General features: G+C 41.9%; 1 protein-coding gene across 1 annotated transcript in view; it reads right to left on the bottom strand.

The window, feature by feature from the left end:
• LOC147709681 (uncharacterized) overlaps nt 1–25414 on the bottom strand; it is a 48924-nt gene that overhangs the window by 12081 nt on the left and 11429 nt on the right. Inside the window, exons 2-3 of the mRNA XM_086926068.1 lie at nt 17114–17251; nt 5863–6021 (exon numbers count right to left, since the gene is read on the bottom strand). Of these exons, the coding sequence (XP_086782194.1) occupies nt 5863–6021; nt 17114–17251 (297 nt within the window). The remainder of the gene's footprint in view (nt 1–5862; nt 6022–17113; nt 17252–25414) is intronic.

Here is a 25414-nt window from a genome sequence, read left to right on the forward strand (position 1 = left end):
CCACCCAGAAAGGAAATACAATAATGGCAAATTGTACTTCTATGTCATTTTAGGGATTCCTAAATTGTCTGGGGCTACATATTGCTTCCATATACCACTTGTTACTCCCACCATAGGGAGGAGATGTACCAGGATATATAGATGCAGCAGGACATGAATGTGCAGCTGTTTTTTGATGCAAACCTATGACTGTAATGATTTTTATTTTTTCCATAAATCTATTATCCTGAGCAATTCAAAGGCACCTGTAATTCTAGTTCACTCTTAATTGTATTCTCGCTTACTCCTCAACCAGTCGAATTTTTCTGCACATGTACAGAGTATTTCTATCAATATATATATTTTCATACAAAATATATTAAATATAAGAAAACATCATATTTACCCAGCAGTCATGTAATTGCAAATAAACTTAAATATTTATGTGGCTGCTGAAGAAATAGAATACATTTTAAATGTTTTGACCGGTAGCCTGGCAAATAGCAAAGTACTTTTAACATTTACCCAATAGCTGGCTATACAGCAGACATTATATATTGTATTGCCGGTGGCCTTGAAAATAGCTTGAAAAGAAACTTAATTATTTAATAGGTGGCAGGTTAAATAGAGGCCGTGTCCACAAGTTGGCCAGTAGCCATGCAAGTAGCAGGGGAAATTCCGTAATTGCCAGGCTAATTTCTCAACAGATTAAATGTTGTCTTCCTATTCCCTATCCAGATTTCAACTGGTACTTAAACCAGATAGAACTGCAAATAAGGAGTGAACACAATTGACATCCATCTTCTTACAAAAGTTAGGGTCCTGCTGTATTCTTTATTTTGTATAAAGTGGTTGCACATTTCACCCATACATTTTTCAAATGGAATAGTACTTTGCAAACCGGCATATGTAGTATTCAGTTGGTTTACAAATTACCGTATCGCAGCAGATTGTAGAACAACCTGCCTTAATAGTCATTAGATAGGTACCAATTTACAACCCTTCCTGTTTGTCTGAAATCACTTGGATGGTGGCCTACAAGGGACAGCACACCATCATCTCTAGAACTGCATCCCAATTTGGAAAATATTGTTTTTCAAAGCAGCCCATGTTCCTTAAAGGAACCCAAGCTAGTTAAAAATATGTGTGGTGTCAGAAACCTTCTCTCCAGCATAATTCCCAAGTGAAAGGAGTGCTAAGGGAACCCCTTCCACAATTTCAAATTAGTTACCACCCCAACTCAGGAGTTGTTAGCTCATCAATGGTTTCTACCAGCAATTGCAGTAAAAATTAGCAATAAATTCCTTTTAGAATTGGAAAGTGGAGGAAAGAAATGCCTTTTATGAACCCTCCAATTTGCGCTTTGCTAAACTTGACAGAAGTCCTTTTACTAATCAAAATCACTTTCCAACTCATATTAAGGGTTTGTACACAATTCAACAAGATGAACACACTTCTAAAACAAATTAGTTTAGGTATCAGTCCAATATCCAAGTGATGTACAATTCAAAACAAGCTCTTAGTTTGTCATTTAATTATTCATTTTTTCTTCTTATCATACTTGATTATACCATGCAGGATGCATCAGGGGCGGGCTAACTGCTCCTGAAAGGGGAGATAGATTTTCTCTCATCTTTACCACTGCCGAGGCGCGTTGGTGGCCAGTCCGGACACTACAACAGTCACTCAATGGTGCAACCGGAGAGCACACTGAAACACCTTTATCCAACTTCACCTGTGGCTCCATTGTTGTGTTTTGCATCTATTTTCTCACATGCAACATTGCAGTAGTAAAATCAGCAACCGCAGCTGCCATTCAGCACCACGGATAGCCAAGCACAGCTCTGCACCCGAGACGCCTAGGCTAGGTAGAGTTGTTCTGCCTGGTCACTCCTGGTCCAAGACCATACACAAGCTCAACCCCCAGTGGGATACCCAAAACGCTATCTGCAAAAGACCGAGTGTCACAAGTGTCCTTTTTAAGTAACCACTGTTCCTGCGTTCAGCACCAAGGACTGTCAGGACACCGCTGCACCCTGCCCCCACAAGAAAGGTAAAATTGATCTGACTGTTGAGGTTTGTTCCTGGGACCCACATGACCTTATCCCTAGGTGGCTTACCCTGAGCTCAATCTGCAAGTCACCGGGCACCACTAGTGATTTTCTCAATTAACTGCAATGATAGAAATGTGGAGGTTGTGATACACTGATTTATGTTTCCTTTGAAGTTCTAATACTCTGGTTATATGTATCTGATTTACTTTGTCCTGGTGTCTCAGTTAATATAAAAATCATCTCTATTTTTATACATTTGTGTCGGATTTCTTTTGAGTCGCGTCAATCACTTAGTATCCATGTTGGCACTCTGAAATGCTTTCTCTAGTAAAGCCTGACTGCTATCCGCCAATCTACTGGGACTGACTTAAGGATTTATTATTGTGATCCAAGGACCTTCTGAGAGGTATTGTGAGAGTATTACATGGTGAACTTTAACTAGAATCCAACATAATACTCAATTTTCCTACATTAGCTTTCTGGCTTATGGCTTTCAGGAAGGTGTTCCTTTACCTCGCTCATGTATTGCACCATCAAGTTTATTAATTCAGCCATACAGTTCACCCCCTCCTTCTGTGAGAGACTTCAAGGTTGCTCCATCTCTGATTAAACTGACTGGAAAGCTCAACAGGTGTCCACATAGAAGTTCAAAGCGGCTGAACCCGAATGCCTTCAGAGAAAACCTTTAGTATAGGATAAAAAGACTTTGCAGGAGGTGATATAACATCCTACTTGGTTTCTGTGGCAGGGTTCCCATCATGTTCTTCAGTGAATTTTTTAACCGTTCCCACAAGTCAATTGGTTTGTGGGTGCCATGCAATGGAGATGTGGTAGGTCACACCAGCTTGCTCTCAAATCTCTCTCATGTATGGGAGACAAATATGATCCCTGTCCAGAAATCATTGTTCTTGGAAATCTGACCTTAGAAAATATCCCTGTGAGAGCTATTGGGACCACCTTTGCAGTGATGCTTCTCAGACAAACTGAGTCAGGATATCTGCTGACATGGTCCGTCACTACCAAAATATACTTATTTCCTGATGGTGAGGAGGAGTCAAATCGGCCTACAATTTCAGTTCCCATCCACTCAAATGGAATACTCAGAAATGGTAGAGACACTAGTAGAATCTTTCAGTCCTCTATGCTGACTTGCCATTAACTTGGCAACTGGAACATATCCGAAGGAACCTTCCTGTGTCTATCTGCATCCTTTGCAAGTAGGTCAGATGGTCCAACCTGTCATGGGTTTTTCAAATGTCTAAGTGTTGTGCCAAGGGACCTTCATGGACCAATGATGACAGGAAATTCCAGTGCACCAATAGAATCACCAGCCTGTTGCTAGAATATGATTTAGGATTCATAGTACAATATACACGAGTTCCATAAAGATAAACCACAGGAAACAGAAAGAGTGAACTTCCTTTTTTGTGATTTTCTCCAATCATTGCTTTAAAACAATAAAACCAACAGGTATTCCACCAGCAGTTGTCAGGCAGGACATGGACTTTTGCAAGGCTAGAATGTTTTACACATCAGTAAAAAATGTGCTTATTTTCATGGAAATAGTTTATTACTCACTTCTAAGTGAATACACACTGTGATGTGTACTCAGTGAATAACAGCTAATCAGGAATGTTCATAAAGGTGGGCTAGGAATGGGCCATCTCCTAGCCAACATAGTGGTTTCTGTACTTCTTCTCTGCTGGCATCTTCCTGTGTGTCTACATTCACCTTCTATCTCTCTAACTCCCTTGCCTTCTCCTCCTGGTCAACTTTAGCTTTCTGGAGAGCCACCTGCAAGTTTAGGGTCTCTACTAAACTTAGCCCTCACAAGGGATCTACTTCTGGTGGCAGTGGTTCCCTAGTAATTGAGGAGTTGGACATGGAGATGAGTGTATGGATGCAGAGATGGATAGATGGCAGGATGGAGGATTTAGAGAAGGATGGAGGGAGGTTACCTAGGTAGATGGATGAGTGGGTGGAAATATGAATAGATGGAAATAATGAATGGATTTTGAAAAGGAACCAGCGACAATGGGATGGGAGATGGATGCAGAGATGAATAGATGGATGGATTGAGAAAAAGATTAATGGAGAATAATGGGGAGATGAATGTTTTGCTGCAGAGATGGATAGAGTAAATGTTGGAGGATTTAGAGAGGGATAGAGGGATGATGGATAGGATACGGATAAATTAGAGCAGAAATGGATGGATTGATAAAATGCAAGTTTAGGGTCTCTACTAAAGTTAGCCCTCACAAGGGATCTACTTCTGGTGCAGTGGTTCCCTAGTAATTAAGGAGTTGGATGTGGAGATGAGTGTATGGATGCAGAGATGGATAGATGGCAGGATGGAGGATTTAGAGAAGGATGGAGGGAGGTTACCTAGGTAGATGGATGAGTGGGTGGAAATATGAATAGATGGAAATAATGAATGGATTTTGAAAAGGAACCAGCGACAATGGGATGGGAGATGGATGAAGAGATGAATAGATGGATGGATTGAGAAAAAGATTGATGGAGAATAATGGGGAGATGAATGTATTGATGCAGAGATGGATAGAGTAAAGGTTGGAGGATTTAGAGAGGGATAGAGGGATGATGGATAGGAGATGGATAAATTAGAGCAGAAATGGATGGATTGATAAAAGGCAGGCTTTTTGGAGAAGGGTGGATAAAGTATATATCGCAAGATGACTGAAGGAAGGGTGGATGAAGGAATGAAAAAATAGGTGAAAGGACGGAAAGAAAAAGGGAAGCTAAATGGATGAAGAGGATGGAGGATGATAGATGGAAAATGATGGAGACATGGAAACGTGAAGGAATATAGAAAGAACCGAAAGAAGGGTGTAAAGCTTGAAAAAAGTAAAGAAAGTTGACAAAAGACATCAGGCGAGCAGAAGGAAAGTGACAAAGTATTGGAAGGAGGATGGAGAGAAGGAAGGGGTCTCAGAATTCTATCAGAAAGAATAATCTGCCGAAGTGACTGCTGACCCAAGTTGCTCAGTGCCGTTTGGGATGTTATTTTTCTGGTTATTCCCTTGATGCATATCTGGCACTCACCACTGCCCTTACTTTAAGTAATTGATATCATTAAGGACTTGAGAGACAGCAGCTACTATGGGACCTGAACAAGCTCAAATACGTGCTAGAGTGACTCAGTAGGGCTCCCACTGCTGCCACCATTGTCAGACCATTCTTCTGCATCCCACTGACAGTTCAAGCGCATCTACTCCACCTACTCTTAGCCCATCCACATTCAGCCTCACTAGATTCCAGTCCACACTAATGCCAGGCTACTCCAACCCATGTCAGCCTTACCCCACTTACCCTCCCCCATCCCCCATGTCAACCTCACACTACTTTAATCTTTTCCATCCAAATTATACATCAGCCTAACCTGATCCTAATCTGATCCCTCCTTGTTCTCACCCACTCTAATCCCACATCACCCTATCGTTAATCCCACATCACCCTCATTCACTCTACTTCCTACTAACCGACTTTAACCAACGTCACCTTGACCCCCACTAATCCCACAAATGTCCTTACCCACTCCAAACCATGTCACCCTCACCCCAACCCACTCTGTGTTACATCATCCTCGCATATTGTTTTAGAATTTCCTGCTCTAAGACAATCTGCTCTTTGCTATATGTAGGCTAATATGTGGGCTCACACGTATGTTCATATGTTGGTTCACATGTAGGTTCACATACTGCAGCTGTATTTGCTGAACTTTTGATTTAAGCTTTAGGACGAGGCCAACAAAAAGTTAGAAACACGCAAATAAATAAATAAATAAATGGAGAAGGATCCAGTCACGCACCTGGCAGAGACTTCACACATTTCCTTTCACACATTTCAAAGCAACATTTCTCGTCAGCAGCACAAGTGGAGTCGTCGTTGCATGTGACTTGTACTTTTTGGGTCTGTAGAAAGCATTGAAGAAAATCCTTTCCAGGATAGGGGCAAAAACCATCATGAACTGTAAGGAGATAAAAAATGGAGGGAAAATGTAGATTACTGTGTGTCCTGAACAAATACTGATAAAACAAATACTATACCCAGAACTTACTATCTTCTCTGTCTCTCTTCCCTCTTCCTCTATTCCCTCTGCCTTTTTTGCCCTGGTTCTCTTGCATCGCTTCTATTCCCTTACATTCTCCCTCCATTTTCCTTCTTGCCTTTTACTCTACTCTTTGCATTCTGCTTTGTGTGTTGTTCCTTGCCTCTCAGAGTTTCTCATTTCTATGCTTCTCTGTTCTACTGTTTCGACTACCTCGCTTTCGCTCTGCCTCTTTCCTCTATGTCCTGCTTTTCTCTGTACTTTCCTGTGGTTTTTTTACTCTCTCTCGTACATGCACCTATTTAATCTCTCAGGCTCATAATCCCTGATCCCTCATTAAAGTAGCAATAATCTGGCATATTTTGCTCCATAGGGGATTAACCCTTTCTTCAGTCTTCTTGAGGGATCACTGTCGATCCCTGCATAGTTTTCTTGCTGACAAGAGAATAATGGTCCAGATTTGCATGTCATCAAATAGTAAGCTATTTCACCCAATATCCCTGTCCTTATTCTACCAAACTCTTGCTCTACATCCTATTGTCAGTTCATCGCATACAAAATAAACGTAACACTTTTTTCCTGCTGAGATCCTTACACAGGAATTCCTCTTACTGACACACTCAAAACGTAGCACCATGAATCAAATACTGTACTTGACATGACCAACTGACCACTGTAATGAGAACAATTGTTCTTCTCAATTATTAAGGTTCAGGTTAAGTGAGTAAGAAAATGTTGTAAGCAGTTGTGTCAATAATTTTCAGTTCAATTAAGGTCATGGAGGTAAGCGTTCTGCTTCTGTAGTTTTACTTCCAAACTTGCAGCAGCCAATCTAAACACAGTAGTCACAAAAACTACATCTCCCATAAGTCCATGAGCCTAACAGGATCCACCAAACCCTATACCATGGACTACCTACAAGGACTCTTCCTCTTTCTTTGCAGAACTAGTCTAAACAGCTCAAAGTACTCCGAACGGGCCCAATGATTGCCATCAGAAAAAGCTCCAACAGTTATTCATAACAAACCAACGATAGACACAAAGCTGCCATTGCAGAAAACCTTGACCATCAACAAGAACATTGCCAACAGGAACCAGACCTAAAATCTTCTGCTCCAAAAATGCTTAACTCTACATTCGGTCTAAACCTGTCAAGAAAAAGAAAGGAGTCATCTTCACAAAAGCAAACAACTACTTACATAGGGTGGGAACAGCACAATATACGTATAGCATGATAAAACAATCAATCAATGGGTGGGATAATCCTCGCCTCCTTTTCCCTAATAGAATATAAAATTCTTGGAGCGAATGCTTGAAAATTCTTTATTCTATGTCTGGATCAGAGGCTCCAATTATGCCTGCTTAAAGCTGATCCACCTTCAGAGATGCAACATTTACAATTGGTTTATTATAGAAATGTGTGAAAGTACAGTCAAAGGACCAATTAGCCACTCATAATGTACTCGAAACAAGATCCCAACTTCTCCCATTGGACTCGATGACTATGTCTGGTTAAGACCTGAAAATCGCCCAGCCATTCCAGGCCTCTATTTCAATCAACAACCATTCCATTTTCGATTTTCTTTGTCCTGGGACAGATGAACAAATTTAGATTCCAGTGGATGGGTTACTCTATCACAACGCTGATGGATATTCAATCTGCTGAAATATAAATCTTGCAGGAAATTATATATTTCGCCTAATGGGATATGCATCATCGTTGTGATGGAGTAACCCACCTACCACAATCTAAATCAGGCCCCAAGTCTGAATAGAACAGGCCATTCCAGCGGAATTAAATTCGAGTCATTGGAGAGACTGATAATGAAGGGGACCCAGAAAAATGGTCTGATTATAGGAGGCAGGTAACTCCATAATCCAAGCCCCTACCTCAGAGATACTAACTCCTTGGACAAAAAGTGCCTCAGCTTCTTCTTGAACTCCCTGATCTTGTGAGGAGGCAACAATAACTGGTCCATCACTGAATCTATCTGGAACCCCAGTAACACTATAGTCTGTGCAGGAGTCAACCTAGACTTCTCCATATGCGAAAGGATTCCCAACGGCTGAAGAAGTGAAACAGTCATGTTCAAATGAGACAGGAGAACATCTGGCTCCTGAGCCATGAAAAGAAGATCGTCAGACTGAAAGGAGGAGCTCAGTACTTGAACGAGGACTTTCGTCATTGGAGCTGGAGATACCAATGGTGGGGAGGGAAGGTTGGAACTAAGAGAAAGGCATCCTTTCATTAACGGCAGGCAATACAGCCTGAGAAGATCGCTTTGTAAATTGATGCTCTCCATCTTGTAGTGGCAGAAACAAATCCATTCGTTTGAGTCTCTAAGGTTGATGACTAACCTGTGACTACCTCCCCACTCGGGAACCAAAGAGACAGTATTGCAAAACCCCCTTGAATGTGTAATGTTGGGGTAATGGCACCTTTGGAAAAAAGATTCCCAATCTCATTGATAAGTGCATGGTCTGGAAGCAAAAAACACAGGTCTAAGAGGGACTAGCTGAGAGGGGATCCCGAAAAACTCCTTGTGATAACAAAGAACCATCTGAAGGACCCCATAGTCCTGCGTAATCTGAGTCCAGTTGTGAAACAAATTACAAGTCCGATCCACCAAAGGGACATTGGAAATATACCAGGTAGCTGAACGTTGCGCTCCTTTTTGCGCTTCATCACAGGAGTTGCCTTTGTAGTGCCTACTTCTGCTGAAGAATAGAAGATATTGCCCCTGACATAATCCTGCCAGGAGGAGTTCCAACCATCATCACACCCATGTTGGAGGTCTATGCAGACACCACAGCCAGGTGAGAGGTTTTGGAAACGCACAACCCTGACAAAAAGGTTTGAGTGGAAGATCTCCTTGAGGGTGGATTGGGCCTTGTACAAGGCTGTAAACGTATTAACAAATTTGCCCAGATCCTTGATAGAGGGATCCCCGAAAAGGAGACAGTTCGCCAAAGGGCATGCCTATGCAGAAGCCAATTCAGAAAGCTTTGGATCCATACACAGCAGAATTGACTTCCTGCACTCCAAAGATATGCTCAGTAAACATTCTTCAATTGGCAGACGGCATGTTGGGCCCACCCCACCATGACCTCTGGATCAACAAGACTCCCTGATTCCACAGCGTCCACCGCCATCTCAAGGATCCATGCTATCGGGCCAGTAAAATCTGGCAAGTGATCCTGATGATACCACCAGGCCCTATTAATGCCTTTCTTTAGCCCTAATAAAGCCTGTATTTAGAGATTTATTTTGCAGGAAGGTATTCCTATTGTTATCCACCTCAGGGGTATCAGAGACTTTGTCATCTAAGCTCAGTCGGGTGTCATTCTGACCTGAGCCTATAACGAAAGTCCTTGTGAAACCCCTTGCATAGGTGTGTATGTAGGTATGCCTCAACTTCATGTTGCGAAGCCAATTCACTAAATCTGGGGCGAACAATGTTCTCCGGGGTAAAATTAAGGTCAGTCCTGCAAGGGATCAGGGCAGCTGTTCTTGGCTGTGACTGGACTGTCATCCTGGGTAGTGGAAACATCAGGCTGAGTGTTGCCATCTTGTGGAAGAGGACTAAAAGAGGGAGTAGAGGAGAGGTCTGGGCCTGTAGGTGGGCCTGTAAATGTGGTCCATCAAAGAGGATTGCGAGAGATGGGCAAGAGTGTCAGTGTGAAGAAGCGCAGTGCCCTGGTCTGGGGCATGGGCTTCCGGAAGGGTCCCAGAGAGTACGGGTCGGCAGATTTTGCAAAATCGCGTTACGCAAAGCTCCACTAAATGGTAAAAAATCTCTGCGAACAGGCAGAAATTCCGCGAATATGCGGAATTACTTGTTCCCGATGCTTTTTTACTGTTCTCAATCTCTGTTTGGGTGCTCAGGGGGAAATATCTCACGAACACGCATTTTGAGAATGCGAACAAGCAAAATATTTCGCGAAGTTGCTGAACGCAGTATTTTGGGCAATTTCATGTTCTCCGCGGAACGCAAAATTACCCAAATTTCGGAAATGATGCGAACGGAACGGAATTTACCGCCCAGTCCTACCAGAGAGAGCTAAAGGAGATGCAAAGGGTAGGCAGGAGCATGATATGGACTTGCTCTGCAGCACAGTTGACAAGTGAATGGTTACAGGGCAACAGCCAGAGCCTTCTTCCCAGAATGCTGAGCTTATTAATCCAAAGCTTTAACCAGTTCTTCTCCCAATCTGAAATTCTCCGCCATATGAGCAAAACCTACGTTCTGGAACCTGACGTATCCATAGTTGAGTATAACAATGAGTGGCAAAATTATGAGGGGAGGGGAAAGGGTGTACCAAGTAAAAAAAGGGGGGTAGCAAGTACCCCAATATTGTGATTTGTCTAGAGGTCAGCACCTCATCACACCAACTGTAGGTCCAAAAATTAGGGCAGTGCCCTCAGCTCAATATCAGGAATGTAAAGTATGACCAGACAAGCAGAAATCAGGAAAATCGATTCAGGATCAAACAATGTGAAAGGGGAGGGAGAATGGTAGAGGAGAGGCAGGCCCATCAAAATGTTACACCTGTCAATCTTACAAGCCAATCACCCATGAGGTGCTTGCACCACTGATACCAAGCGATTACTCTGTGAGAGGTCACATTGCTGCGGGCCCAGGATCGGTTAAAGCACAAAGCTGACAGCATGAGGAAAGCAGCTCAGATCTCCCTGTGTGGGCCCCTAAACTGAAGTGATGCCGCAGAGGGGAGAAGACAAGCCTAGCACATGCATAAGGAGGTACCAGAATTGGCCCTCTGATGGGGGTCAGGCACAAGAAAGGTAGCACACTGGGAAAAACCAGGACGAGGAGAATGCCACCTGCGGCAGCACCACATCAATAAAATAACGCTTCCAAAAGTGCATTAACATGCATAACAATGGTAAAAAAGAGACACTTATCTGTTAGCTGCAGCGGCAAAGAAAGAGGAGACCTGTGGGATGACCATGATGTATGGTTTAGGTCCCCTGATTGGCTGACATGCATATTAGAAATGGAACATTGTGTTTCCGGTTGGATCCTTAGTCCTAACTCCTAAACCTCTAAGGGACAGGGCATTCACATGTGGTAACTCACTCATCTTACCATTGCACATCCCACACTGGATGTCTAGAAATTATTATGTTGAAAGGAACAATTGTAGTCACGAGGTAAACCAAAGTAAAGGTTGATTGGTAAGTTATAGAAAGGTAGTTGCAGGTAGATAAGATAGTAATAACAAGATGAAGGTTAGTTTATGGCCCCACCAGGAGCTGCATCTTTGCTGCTCAGCCCACTTGCTTTGACTGTCATTCCTCCAGTCCACCAGGCACACCAACATTCCACACAGTCATCTGGCATTCCAAGGTTCCATACATACACACATGCACACTGGCTGAGCAGCAGGAAATGTAAGTACACCACATTACCTATAAAGCAACATACAGTGATCTACTCCTTAAGAAACACCATGACTCCGTACCCAGTACAAATGCCACCAAAAACTTAGAATCATATATCATCTGTATTAACTATATATCTTGCCAGCACTTGCAGGTTTCTAATTCATAATTTTGAATCTTCCTGCTTATGATGTCCTCATGTATTGATATATTTAAAACCAATCACACTACTCATAATCACAAACACCTCTAACTGCTGGACCATTGCTTCTTATGGTGACTTCTATTTTGCCCCTTTCCTCTCTTTGTGTGAAAGACTTTTCTCTAAGTCATAAAAACCTGAATTGAAAGCAATTGCATGTTTTTATTATTCACCCAGGTACAATCGCCTTGTCTTTCCTCCACCTCCTATATGAATACTCCGTGTTTGGCATGCTTCACTGAGTGCAAATTACAGTGTGTATTCACATTCAAGTTAGTTCAAATATTTTCCCAAAAAGCTGATTTTATACGGATGTGTAAAGAATTCTAACATACGTATCATTATGTATGATGTTCAGCCTTCAAAAAGCCATTGGCCCCCGGCCAACAGGAGCTGAAACATGTTGGCAGCACGTTTTGAAATAACAATTAGAGAAAATCACAAAAAACAAAGATGATTGACCTCTCTCTGTGTCATGTCCATTTATCTTTATAAAACTCTTATGTATTATCCTGTATTATAATCATGTAAGCCCATGCATGTGTGCATTCTGAACCTTTGTAGGCTTATCCACTTAACTTCACCATTATTCACCTCCCCTCCACTGACATCAAATTCCCAGACACATTTATCTTTCCCTCAGGCCTTGAAGTCAATCTTATTTTTAGGTTTGTTAATAAAAAGGACTGCAGTAGCATGCATCCTAATGACCTGTGAAGTGCACTCCTCCTCCAATTTCTTCGATGCCCATTAGGTCAAACACCTCCATGAAATATTCCACCAAGACCATCACATATACTTCTGAAGTTAGCTTATCCAGTTGTCTGGATCACTGCGGTGGCAAGTACCTGTTTCCCTCTCTCTACTCTTCAAGTTATTCTATCAATTTTTATGTCTCTATTTCACTGAAAACCAAGCAGTGCTCAGAAGCAAATTTCTATTTCTGTGCACAGACCAGTGATTTGATGTGTTCAGTGTTTTAAGAATATGGAGCCTCACAAATATTTCAGAAACAGGCATCATGTGCCATCATGAGCTTTCCCTTAAGATCAAGTTTTGGATCTGACTGAAAACAATGAGGCAAGGAGGCTCCTTCCTTATCTGTAGTATTGAAGATAACAACAGCCCTGAAATGTGCACAGCCCCTATTGAAGAAAAGGTAATCTTTCATGAGGGGAGCATGGAGCATGAGGAAGATTAATATATAGGACACTTTATTCCCAGAGAACCAATTTAATAGAGGAACTATACAATTTGCACTAGCATTTGTCCTTTCCAAATCCAGGATGAAAAAGATGTGTATTCAGTGTTACAGAAGAAAAGATCTAGAATTACTCCCACTGCACATAATGTTCTGGCTCGAGATTGGAAAGAAGTTGTGTGAGCTAACTTTCTTTCTACTAATATTATAGAGGATTCATTGCAATCCGATTCTGTGGATTGGAAGTTACAGGTGGCTGTACTCCACTACAAATTTTGCTATGAAAGCAAACACGGAAGCAACTTAGGCTCTTGAGTTTTTTTTGTTGTTGTTTGAAGTGTACAGTATCCATAGTTCTAGACAACTGGGCGCTGCAGTTCCTTAGTTATTTTTTTCACAAATTTAGTTCCAAGAACCACTACATGTGCAGTAACTTCCTTCGGATTATTGACTTGTGCTAGGTATAAAAAGAATCACTTCCTTTCAAGGCACTCTAGTCTATAATTCTTATACTCTCCAATCTATAATACATTTTCTAACACCACTGGACCTATTGGATGTATAGCCACATGTGGTAATTTACCCAAACTCTAAGCTGTGCCTATGTTTTTAAGTCCTGAGGGAATATATTTAGTTTCAAGTTCTTCCACTTAGCATGACGTCTGCACCAAGGATGTTCACCAATGGTCTAGTACCATTGGCGAGTATTCTACTCTTAAAATCATAACCAAGTATATCCATACTAAAATCTATGCCTACCTCAGTGGCTAATTTGCTTCTCTTCTTTTTCAAGTTGATGCAACAATGCTCAAGAAGTATGCACCACTTTTCAGTAAAGCCTTTTTCTTCCCAACCCGCTGAAGACCAACCTGGATCTGACTCAGCAGTTACAGTATATTAGAGCAACATTCTGAACAGACCATGGTCAGGTGTTTCTTTCTCTGTCAAGACGACAAAAACTACCCGCTTGAAAAAATTGAGGCTTCAACTCAAGATTAGTTAAGGATGCATTGAGATGTTTCAGTCAGTTTGATACGAGTTCCTTGGGCCGGTCTGTACATTCATCCATTGGTTCAACATCTAGTCATCCAGCAAGGATGGTTATAAAGGCATGATTCCAGTAACACCACAGATAAACAAGAGCTTCAGTGGTGGTCGAACAAACACAATCTATTTTCTCCTAGATGCTCCGTCAGCCTCCATTGATCCTAAGAGATGCAAGTTGTATTATGGTAGGCAACAATGCTGTGGGAAGTTTCAGTCGATTAAGGTAGGCAACAACGCTATGAGATTTTTCGGTCAGGTTTTGTGGATTCATGTAGAAAAAGCCAAATGTTGCAACTGGAAGGCTAGACCAGCATTGCTTCAAACCCTGTGAGATTATGTCCCTCTTACAGATAAAGATCCAATTTGTCGTCTAACTCACAACAAATTGATGATCGCTTACATCAATCGCCTAGCGGGTGCCCAATCCCCACAATTAGCAGTCCTAACACAGGAGATTGGTGTTTAGGCAAATACACATCTCTTGTCTCTTACAGCCATTACAATGCATGGGAGGGAGAATGTGTTTGCACATCTTTTAAGCAAAACATTTCCCTCTACAGTCATCATGCGACTGTGTCCAAAATTTCTGCAACAGAGAAGTTGACCCACCCCAATTTCTGTTACCTAAACCAATCCACAACAGCATGGGGTATAGCTAAAATTATTACTGCAATGCTGCAGTGACTGTTCTAGGCGATTCCCCTGAAAGACAGAGTACTTCAAAAATGGAGGACGATCATGCGAAGGTGCTGCTAATGCTGGGCCCTTGTTGGCCACACTATCCTTGTTACTTATTGCTCATTCAACTGTCATCCTAGCCTCATTGGGTATTTCGCATATCTCTCTATCCACAGCCCTGCAGAGGCTCTCAGTTGGGTGTGTGGAGTTTTTTAGGCTAAGAATAAAGGCTCAAGGAGGCTGTAAAAAGTAGTATCAAATAAACAGTTATCATGGCGCTTCACTCCGTTATGGTGTAATCACAGCATTAGAGAAAATTTAAAGGCGATGTTCATTGAAAATTGTTCAAATCTGGCAAACTTTTCAAACTTTGTAATTTATTTCATGATGGAGTCATAACAATGTCCTGATTTAGATCTTGGTGGATGAGTTACTCCGTGATATCCCCCTACCGAAATATAAATCCCATTATATCCTATAGCGGTTGGAATGTACGTCACCATTATGACGGAGTATCTAATCTGCTGAGATTTAAATCAGTTCCTAAGTGTTGTCGCTAAAATGCCAATAGGAAGCAATTCAAGCCTTTCGCGGTGCAGATGTCAAATCAATTTCAGAGTTGGATTCAAAACTGATTGGAAGGGTTTTTCCTGTCAAAAATCTGTTGATCTGAAATACCATTATGCTAAGGTATTTTTCCTAGTAGCCATTTGTTCAGAAAGACTTATTCGAGAATTCAGACTCTTCTCTCTAATTCTCCTTTTTTGCATGTTCTTTTTTTTGGGGGGGACAAACTTGTTCTCAGGCTAGGTCTGTCATTTTAATCTGAGTTCTATCCGTTTCTCACAGTGATTTGGATCAGTATCATCACGTTTTCCCCTAGCCCTTCCACCTGAGAAAGACAAACCCCCTTCATATAATGGACGTTCACAGAGTCCTGTCACTCTATTTAGAGCATATAGCCTCTTTCACGAAAATTGGCACCATATTTTTAACATGTGGCCCATAGAAATGGAGTCTTAAACAATCCTCAATGATGCTTAGTGGTTGGCTGTGGTTTACAATGTCCCTAGCCTAGTCTTCCGAATTGGGGGGCCTCATTGGGTCTTGATCAAGTTAGGATTCCCTGGGGTGTAGGTACCTCTTGGAAACATTTAGAGATTGTAGTCAAGGATATTTTTGGGCAACAAGTTGGTCTTCTCCTCATATATTTAAGGCACTCATGTTGCAAATAGGTGATTATTTTCGAGCTCAGGTGTTAGCCTCTTTTGAATTGTGAAACCTATATTTTGGTATTCCTTGGTGAAACCTTAGACTGGGTATTACAAACTTTTTGTTATGTTTGAGTGTCTGCCTCATATATGAGGTTGGGTACATCTTCCTGTCAGTTAGGACTGGGGTGAAGAAGCAATGACCCAGTTATTAAGGGGTAATCATTCCACTCCCTAGCCTTCCTCCTAGTGGTGCTCTTGTTGAGGCAGCAGTGCTGGTAAAGGCTTTCACGACTGCAGTTAGTTTGGAGGCAGATGAATAGCCTTACTGGTTTTACACCTATGAAAAACTAATGGATGGCAAGGGAGATAGTCAGTGTTTGACTCTGTGTTTTCTACCCCTTGGCCCTCCCAAGTCGCCAACTCTGTAATCGACACATGCATATGTTTTAATTACCTTTAATCATACTCACCCTTTAAGCTACTAACCCACATCTCTCTAGCCCTAGCACTTTACAATTCTTTACTTCAATCACCACCTTGTGTGCACCAGCTTTCTTGACCATCACACCTACTAAGCTTTCCTGTAAATGGACAACATATGGCCAGACAGCCCGCAAGTGCTAGAAGGCCATATCAGTGCCCGGCAGGACTAAACAAGCATCAGAAGCAGAACATAACTGGCTTTATGCAGCTCATAGTCCTCATCAGGCTTCAGTCACTCACCTCAAGTTGTTGCCTCTATATGTGATGCCCTTTCTGCAGCAACTCTAATCACATCTAGTTGTATCCAATATCATCTGATCCCATTTCAGCCTCACTTCATCCTACTCCCATCCCACTTAACTTTACCCCATCATATTCCAATCCCGCATCAGCCTCACTCTATCCCTCTCTAATTCCACCTAATCACATTCTGATCCCATGTCAACCGCACTCATCCCACTCCAATAAAACCTAGCTTCACCCCATCTCATCGTGATTCCATGCCAGCCTCTCTTCATCCCATTCTGATCCCGTCTAAGCTTTAGTCCATCCCACTCCACAGCCATCTTTGCCTCACCCCATGGAACACTAATGCCATGCCATGCTTTCCACTTGTATAGGCTTGTAATCTGATATGTGTTGTACATCTAGGTTCATCTAGTTACTGCTGTATTGGCTGAACTGCTTCCTTAGCCCCTATAAAGCTGTTCATGGACTAATTCCACATGCGTGTGCAGAATTAAGCATTTGATTGGATACATTATGTAATGATCATATTAGACCTGTTACACATTTTCTTTTGCACATGCTTTTGCAGCACTTCTGATCAGTGAGACACTGTGAGTCACCCTGGCAGGTCGTTTCAACCTCAGCGCACTTCAATTCAGCAAGAGTTGGCATTGTGCAGAGACCAGTATGAGCTGTAACAAGAAGAAAAGAGATTTACTTTATATCAAAAGTACCTTATACCTTAATTATAAAATGTAGCATTTCTCAAACCAATTTATACATACAAAAGTCACTAGATTCTCTGACTCTGTCCACCTGTATTGCCTCTCTGGCTCTCTTCTCTCTATCCCTTGCTCATTTTTCATTTAGTTACAACTAATTTTTCTTTCATTAAAAATGAAAAGGACACACATCAGACAAGGTGAGAAATAAAAAATTGTATGTGTTTGTAATGAATGAGACAACACACACAGATGATTCCTTGAGGTTAGGTAGTTCAGTGTAATGTAGAGCAAGCAACCTTACATAGCATATGGGGTGGTTTGCAATGAGCATATGGAAAAAGGTATGCAACACGCCAAAGTCAGCCAGATGACAAACTTTGTAATCAAACATGTAGCAAGGCAAGCCAAACATATGGAAGAGTGATATTTACCAGTCTGCAAGGTAGTAGACATGCTGTATAGGCATGAACACCTAACACTAGCAACTAACTGGCAGTAGGTTCCAGATATGTACAGGCATACAGTGATATTGCTGAAACACAGATCCTCCTAAATTGCCATTGTAATAGACCATACCCTGCAGCCACCCATCCTTATCTGAAGGGGGGCCATGTATCTAGCCCATTGACACTCACATCTTTGCAAGTAACATGGCCATTGCTATAAAGTTCCTGTATGCATTGAGGGTGTCAATAACTTCGTCCAGTAGGTCCAACCAAGTGCTAGCCATTTTCCTCTTGACTGTGACATATGATAACTTGTTGAACATTTCTGTCAAAAAGTTAGAGATGAGTGGGCACCACTAGGCGAACTGTCTGCTCCAGTTGATACCGTATACTGCAGTTTTCGAAGATGAGATCGTCTCCTAGAACCCCAAGTCAGGGAGCAATAACTGATCAGTGGTTTGCAATCAGAATTGAGGTCACTAAATACTGATTCCCACCACTCTAAATCAATCCTAATTGTCTAAGGTAGAAAAGCCTTCCTATTTGCAATTTTGGAATCAATCAATCAATCAATCAGATAAGATGTATGATGCACACAGCTGACAGCCAAGGCATGCTGGAAGGCACAGAAAAATGTCAGGGCAGAAACTGAAGATCCAGGTTTTAAGTTGTTGCCTGAACTTCCTTTCTGTCGTAGGTTAGTGCAAGAGGAATGGGAGTGAGTCGCAAGGTTACATTCCAAGTTAGAAATACCTTTCCTACATAAGTCACAAAATACCTGAGCATGTGAATAGGAGGCCTTTCAAGTGCACCCACACTTGTGCATCAAGCCCATAATCCATGAACAAGGACTGCTAAACTGTCTTTCTTGTATGACAGTGTCAACCTATCCTGCTTTACAGAAGATTGTCAGCTTTCATTAGCTCAAGGAAAACACACATTGAGCAATCAAAAATGAAATATTCATGTAAAGTATGGCTAATAAACACTTAGATAATACAATCATTTTTGCAATAGCAATAGCACATATAATGGACAGCAGCTTGGAATTCCACCTTTCAACATGGAAGTATAGTTCAGCAATAGCAAGGAGAACTAGGCTGCAAGCGCACAGAGCAATTGCAGACAGCAGGAACAGTGCAAACTGTTCAAACTCAACTTTGTCCTCACCATGGGTGCTAAAGCCAAAAATCTATTTAATATACATCAGACACCCCTGAGGTAGGCCCCGTGAACCCAGGAGGCAATTTGCATTATTTTAAAGGTTTGGATATATAAGTACAAGCGTATATGTCCTTATAGTAGTACCCTTCCATTAAAGGCTACTATAAGTGATCAAGGGGCCATAGAATACGATGATCTGGCCCCTTGGCATATGGACGTTGCCAACTCCATTAAGGCTCCATTGAAATATGTCATGTTTGGTATCAAACATCTTGTCTTATCAAAGCTGACTAGTACCACAAGTCGGATTTAATGTGACATGTAGCCAAGAGGCTACCTTAGAGGTTGACCACATGGTTGCCCCAGCCTTTCCTTTGCCCTACCTAACAGCCTACATCCGCTGCCGCCAAGACTGGAATCCGACGCCCCGATACGGAGGTGTGAACACTCCCAGGAGTCAGAAACAAAGGCCTAGCTGAAAGGATGGCTAGTGACGTGGCGCATCATGGCCATGAGCTTCAAAGGGCAAGGGCGTAGCCTTAGTAGGCAGCTATCTGCTGTGTCCCAGATGGAGGTGCCTGTCGTTTCCTGAATTACGCCTCCAATCATTGACCAGAATCCCCTCAAACATGGGGATTCCCATAGCATGTGTAGTGTATCAGCATCCATCATCTTACATCCAGGGCAGCAGACTGGTGCATCTGGGTATATACAGTTGAGACGGTGTGAGGTAAGGTATGCCCTATGTAGGATCATGTTTCGAATATGCTTAAATGTAGCATTCCGGGACACTTTTTGGGGGAACTCTAGAGCATACGGCCATTCTTTGCCTGTTATGTCTCTATGGAGATCCCTCACCCATGTTTTCCGTAATGGCGCCAGAGAGGCCCCAACAGCTGATTAGACGACGTCCCGCTCTCATCAAGTAAACTGCATACACCAGTCCATGTGCAGGGGTTTCATTCCTGTTTCGGGACTAGTGTTTCTTAACATAATGTACTATGGTAGCGTGTAACATGAATAGAGTGTGGATGAAATTGTCGTGGTCAGCTAATATGCCATCTATAAATAATGTTCTTACCGTTGTTACTCCCTCTTGTGCACATGGGGCAGTTTGTTTGGTACATTGCATTGTCTGTCTCCAATACAGGAGGGGTGTTTGGAGGAAAGAGGGAGTTTAAGTTGGTATTTTGGAGTCAGGCATTAGTAGTGTGTGTAGTGTTCCTTGATCTAATTTTTGTGTTGTGTATCCATTTTCGCTTAGGTTGCGTTCTGCCAGCCAATACAACAACCATTGTAGTTGGCTAGCCATGCAGTACGAACAGAAGTCAGGAGCTCCTAGTCCCCATTCTTCTGGTTTCAGTTGTAATTGTGCCAGGCTCATCCTCCTACGTCCTTTACCCCATATCAGCTCAATGAGAAGGGTGTTTAGGGTTCGGAAGACACGGGCACAGATCAGAATCCGTATGTAAGTAAAGTAATATAATAATCTTGGGAGTAGCACCATCTTGGAGATGGCTATTCTACCCATGACGAGAGAGGTAATGATGTCCAGAAGGAGACCTGGGCCTGTTGTGATCTAATTGCTTTCATTAGGTTCCCTTCTAGAAGGTCCTGCTGTGATCTGTATATTTGTATGCCCAAATATGTGAAGGTTTGTGGTGCAACTATCAGGTCAACTTGACAAACATAGACAGGTTCTGGGTTTTCCCTATATTGCATAAAGAAGGCGTGTGACTTTGTAGCATTGATTGCCAATCCAGAGATGCATTCAAATTGATGGAATATAGTAGGAATGGGTTCGAAATCTGCAGTTAGGTCTTTAATATATAATATTAGGTCATCAGCATATGCATAGTGGGATCCCTATTTTTGCAGCATCCTGCCGAAGTTTAATGAGTAAAGGTTCTAATGCCAGTACAAATAATGTTGTCGACAGAGGACAGACTTGTCTTGTTCTTCTTGCCACGAGGTAGGGGCGAGATATGTAGGTTCCAGTACTGACCCAGGGCCAGTAGGTGCAGTGTATAGACGTTTGACCCATGGATATAGCCAGGAGGTATTCCAAATCGTTCCATAATTCCAAACATGTAGTCCCAGTTTAATGTATCAAACTCCTGCTGGAGGTCAAGAGAGATACAGCCAGTCTTACTGGAGATCTTGGTGGCAGCATCTGTAAAATAGCGCTGGCGCCTTATATTTAGGGAGGTATTGAGACCTTGAACAAAGCCACACAGATTCACATGTATGAGTTTAGGAAGATAGGGTAGGAACCGGCGGGCCAGAATTTTGCTAAGTTTCTTATACTCTGTAGAAAACAGGGAAAGAGGGCAAAAGCCTGCCATGTCTTGCAGATATTTGTTTAGCTTGGGAAGGGATATGACTAGTGCCTGCATGGTAGTTAATGGGAGAGAGTGGGCCTCTTGTGCCAAATTGTATAGGCATGCAAGTTGAAGAGTTAAATTGTCTGCAAAAGTAGAGTAAAATTCCGCTGGTAAGCCATCTAGTCCAGGGGTCTCATTATGCAGGAGCTCCCTGATGGCCTATTTAATTTTGGCCCTTGTGATAGGGTCATCCAACTCTTCCTGAGCGTTTTTTGATAATTCTAGGTAGGTCAAGCCTGCCAAGAATTCTTCTATATGTTCTAGAAGTGCATTCATTGGGGTGCTGTACAAAATCTCATAGTATTTACTAAATGCTGTGTTGATTTCTATCTGGTTTTACACTATAGTGCCATCCTGTAATGTCACTTCTGGTATTGATATAGGGGGGTGCATCCCGTAGAAGATGGGCCAATAAAGTGCCTGATTTGTCTGCTTCAGCGTGTGCATGTTGAGTGTATGCTCAGTAATCAATGAGGTGTAGGTCCTCAAGGATTTCTCGCCTTTTGTAATTATTTTTTATTGGAGCGATCGATACTCGCTTCTCGTTCCAAATCTTGCAGGGAGTCTTCGAATGCCGGAAGACTTTTATTGATTTCCTGACGGGCCCTACTTTCGCTCCTATAGATGCAAATGTGGGTGAGAAGCGCACTCTCCTATTCAATTTAAACACCTTAAATTGGTATGTGTGCTGTGTTGGGAAATATGCCTGCGGAGCATAGGGAATACAACAAATCAAGTGGCCTAGTTCCAACTGGTAACTAGGGCTCCCAACCGCACTACTGAAAAGTTAGGTTATACCATTAACACCTTAGATGCGCGCAAATATCCCTCCCCAGTGCTGCGCTGTCCATTGGAACTAGTGCTGAATGGACGTCCAATGGTCGTGCGCAGCACTGGGGAGGTAGTGCTGCCGTCGGCCAACGCCCCGACGCAGCACTTATGAGGTTAAGTGCCCATGTGGACTGTTAAACATGGGAAAAACAGAGACGAAAAATGAAAATAAGATTAACAGAGCATAAAATTAAAATCCACACTAAAAGCTCCACCTCAAGTTTGGCAGTACATTGGGAAGAACTATGCCAAACCATTGCACAATTAAAATTTCAAATTATAGAGCAAGTACCTAAGAGAGTAAGGATAGACAACTCTAAAATGCTCTTATGGAGAGAAATCTTCTGGATCAAGCGCCTCCAGACTATGATGCCACATGGCCTCAACGATAAATTAGAAATGGCCTGTTTCCTCTAGAAATTTCTTTAACACCTTGGCTGCTAGGCGTTTTCCCCCCCTGTGCTGGAAAATGCTTTAGTACATCATTCATGACGAGCTCAGCTCGTCATCAGCACAGCTCAACTGTGCATCATGACGAGCTGAGCTTGTCATGAGCATCGAAAGAGTTAAACAGAGTTTCTTTTATAGATCTTTATAGTGTAGGGCATTGCAACTGATAACACTGGATTCCATTCAGGTTTAGGGAATATCTTTATTTGTAGGACACAACAGTAAAACATGCTTTCATGCACTTCAAGTCTACCCAAACACTTGTCTACACACACCCCACTATTCCAGACTACATAATATGGAGAGGGTGTTATGTTTTCACACGTAATTTGGAAACGTCTGTATTAACAGAGTGAGGTTATCATGCTATGGACAACATTTATTATCATTCTTGTCATGATTTAAATGCCACTACATTTTTTGCTAAATTGTCAACATAACACATTTTTAGAACAATATGTTCACCAATAACTCCACTTAATACTATAATTAAACACGATTATTTTCTCTTTCTTTTCTTTTGCAATCTCCTCATTCTTCACGGATTTACAGGACACCATTTGGTTTACTATATTGAGTGTGGGTTCACATCTTTTTGTCTGGACGCTCTCTTGGAGGTCCGGTAGCCTGTTCTTTATGTTTATGTCAAGGTCTGAGTTAGGACGTCACTTCCTACGTGCTGTCACAGTGTTTTTATGTGTATAAGGGGTAAACGCCAGCGTTCGGCGACAGTGGTCTTTCTGGGACTTAGCGCATTCTGGTTTACATATCGTCAAGAAACCGAGAGAATTTTACGATAAGCAGCCATTATAGATAGTGTGCCATTTTGGCTCCGCAACTTTTTGAACAAAGCGATGATGTTTTCCCATGTTGATTCTATAGGTCGATGCACTTGAGTGAGGATATCAGTCACACACGGCATCACTGTGAAAGCACTTTTCAGCGTTAAAGGTATTTTTTGTTAAAACCTGATGTTTCCTATTGTTCATCATTTGGGGAACGTTTTACTGACAGCATGTTATCCATTGCAGAGCCAGCATGAGAATCTGTAATACCTCCATGTTGGTCTATTCACGTGATTGCTGAGTTTATAAAAGAGGTGAGTTATGACTTCCTCTAATATTAACTAGTGACAATTCTTGGGTGAGTTGAGCATTCCCCTAGTTGTTGATTATTACACCAAAGATGACGGCGTATCGGCGTTTAGAGTTGGTTACTCTAAACATTTATTATTTGGGCAATAATCTATTGACAGCAGATTATTTTTTGACAGAATCAGGGTGAGCATTTGTAACTCCTGTCTGTTGGTCTCTACGCTATTTTCAGGCTGAGTAAAGAGGTGAGCTAAGACTCTTTAAAACACATGGTCATAATATTTAGAATATTGACCTTTTCCATTGTCGAGTTGTTGATATTTTCTTTCAGCCGTTTTTTACCCGCCTCATAGTTTCACCCATCTCATAGAATGCCTCGCACAACACTGAGCAGGTATGCAGTGTTTTTTTGCTTTGCTTTTATCGTTTCTCTGACGTAGCTTTTCATGCAACAGAAACATCGATCTGTTTGAAGACAATGAGTTCTGATTTTTACACACACCCTGAATTATGGCAACTTGTCATATGGGTGAACCACTAATATGGTTGTTTGCATTAAAAATGAGATTGATCATATAATGCATCATTAGTACCAAAATGCATTGGGTTCTGAAATATGTTACATAGATCAGCTTGATGGTTCATGATTTTGTTATAATGTAATGTGTTTCTTAGTACAAAAGAATCAAGTACATTTTTGTCACAGCAATGCATATTGTATTAAATTGCATTTGGGAAATTTTGATGACATTTGTTGAATGCTGATATTGTTTCACTCAGTACGGCGGTTGGGAGCCCTAGTTGTCAGTTGGAACTAGGCCACTTGGTTTGATCCTATAGATGCACCACGTATCACTGACTTAAATGCATCACATTTTATTAGGTGGGAAGAGGCTGAGTTTGCATTTTCATTAAAATAATTATTAATAGTCATGTCTAATTTATCTCAGAAGACCGCATCTTCCAACATCTGGGGCCATAATCCCCAAGTTGGGACCAGGGTGGACACTTTCTCCCATTCTAGAAGAATTTTAAAAGGATTGTGATCGGATAGAGTTTTGCTCACATATGTAGTTTTGGATAATTGAGGTGTAATGGATGAGTAACAGAATATTCTGTCCAGTCTTACATCGAATGTGCATGAAAAGGATTGGTTACCTTTCTCTCGTCAAAATTTAGAGAAAACCCAACAAATGTCTTAGTGAAACAACCCATTCTAAAAAATTCGATTAAGATGATCAATGATGAAGAAAGTCACTGTCAGTCCTTAACAAAATACCAATGCAAAACATCAATGCCTGTAGTTACTTATGGCACCTACTCTGCTGAGGAGATAGCAAGAATAATTAAAAAGGGTAAAAATAACGGGGCCCCGGGGCCGAATGGCATCCCGCAAGCGACCTACAAACATGCACCAGAGTATTGGAGCTTACACCTTGAGAAACTCTTTACAGATGTGCAGACCATTAACTTAGTTCCCAACAGCTGGCAAGGCTCCATAATTATGCCCATATACAAAGGAGGAGAAAGAACGAATCCACTAAACTACCGATTGATTGTATTGCAGGACGTTGAAGCCAAATACTTCGCAGCATTAGTTCTGAAAGACCTGGTAAACTGGTCCGGAGAAAGAGAACTGATTCCTATCAACCAAACCGGATTTAGAGTAGGGATTGGAACAATTTCGAACATTCTATCTGTCATAATGGTAGCCGAAAAATGCCAGAGCGTTAAACAGGATCTGCACCTGTGTTTTATAGA

This window comes from Lissotriton vulgaris, chromosome 6, assembly GCF_964263255.1.
Source record: "Lissotriton vulgaris chromosome 6, aLisVul1.2, whole genome shotgun sequence".
Lineage (NCBI taxonomy): Eukaryota > Metazoa > Chordata > Amphibia > Caudata > Salamandridae > Lissotriton > Lissotriton vulgaris.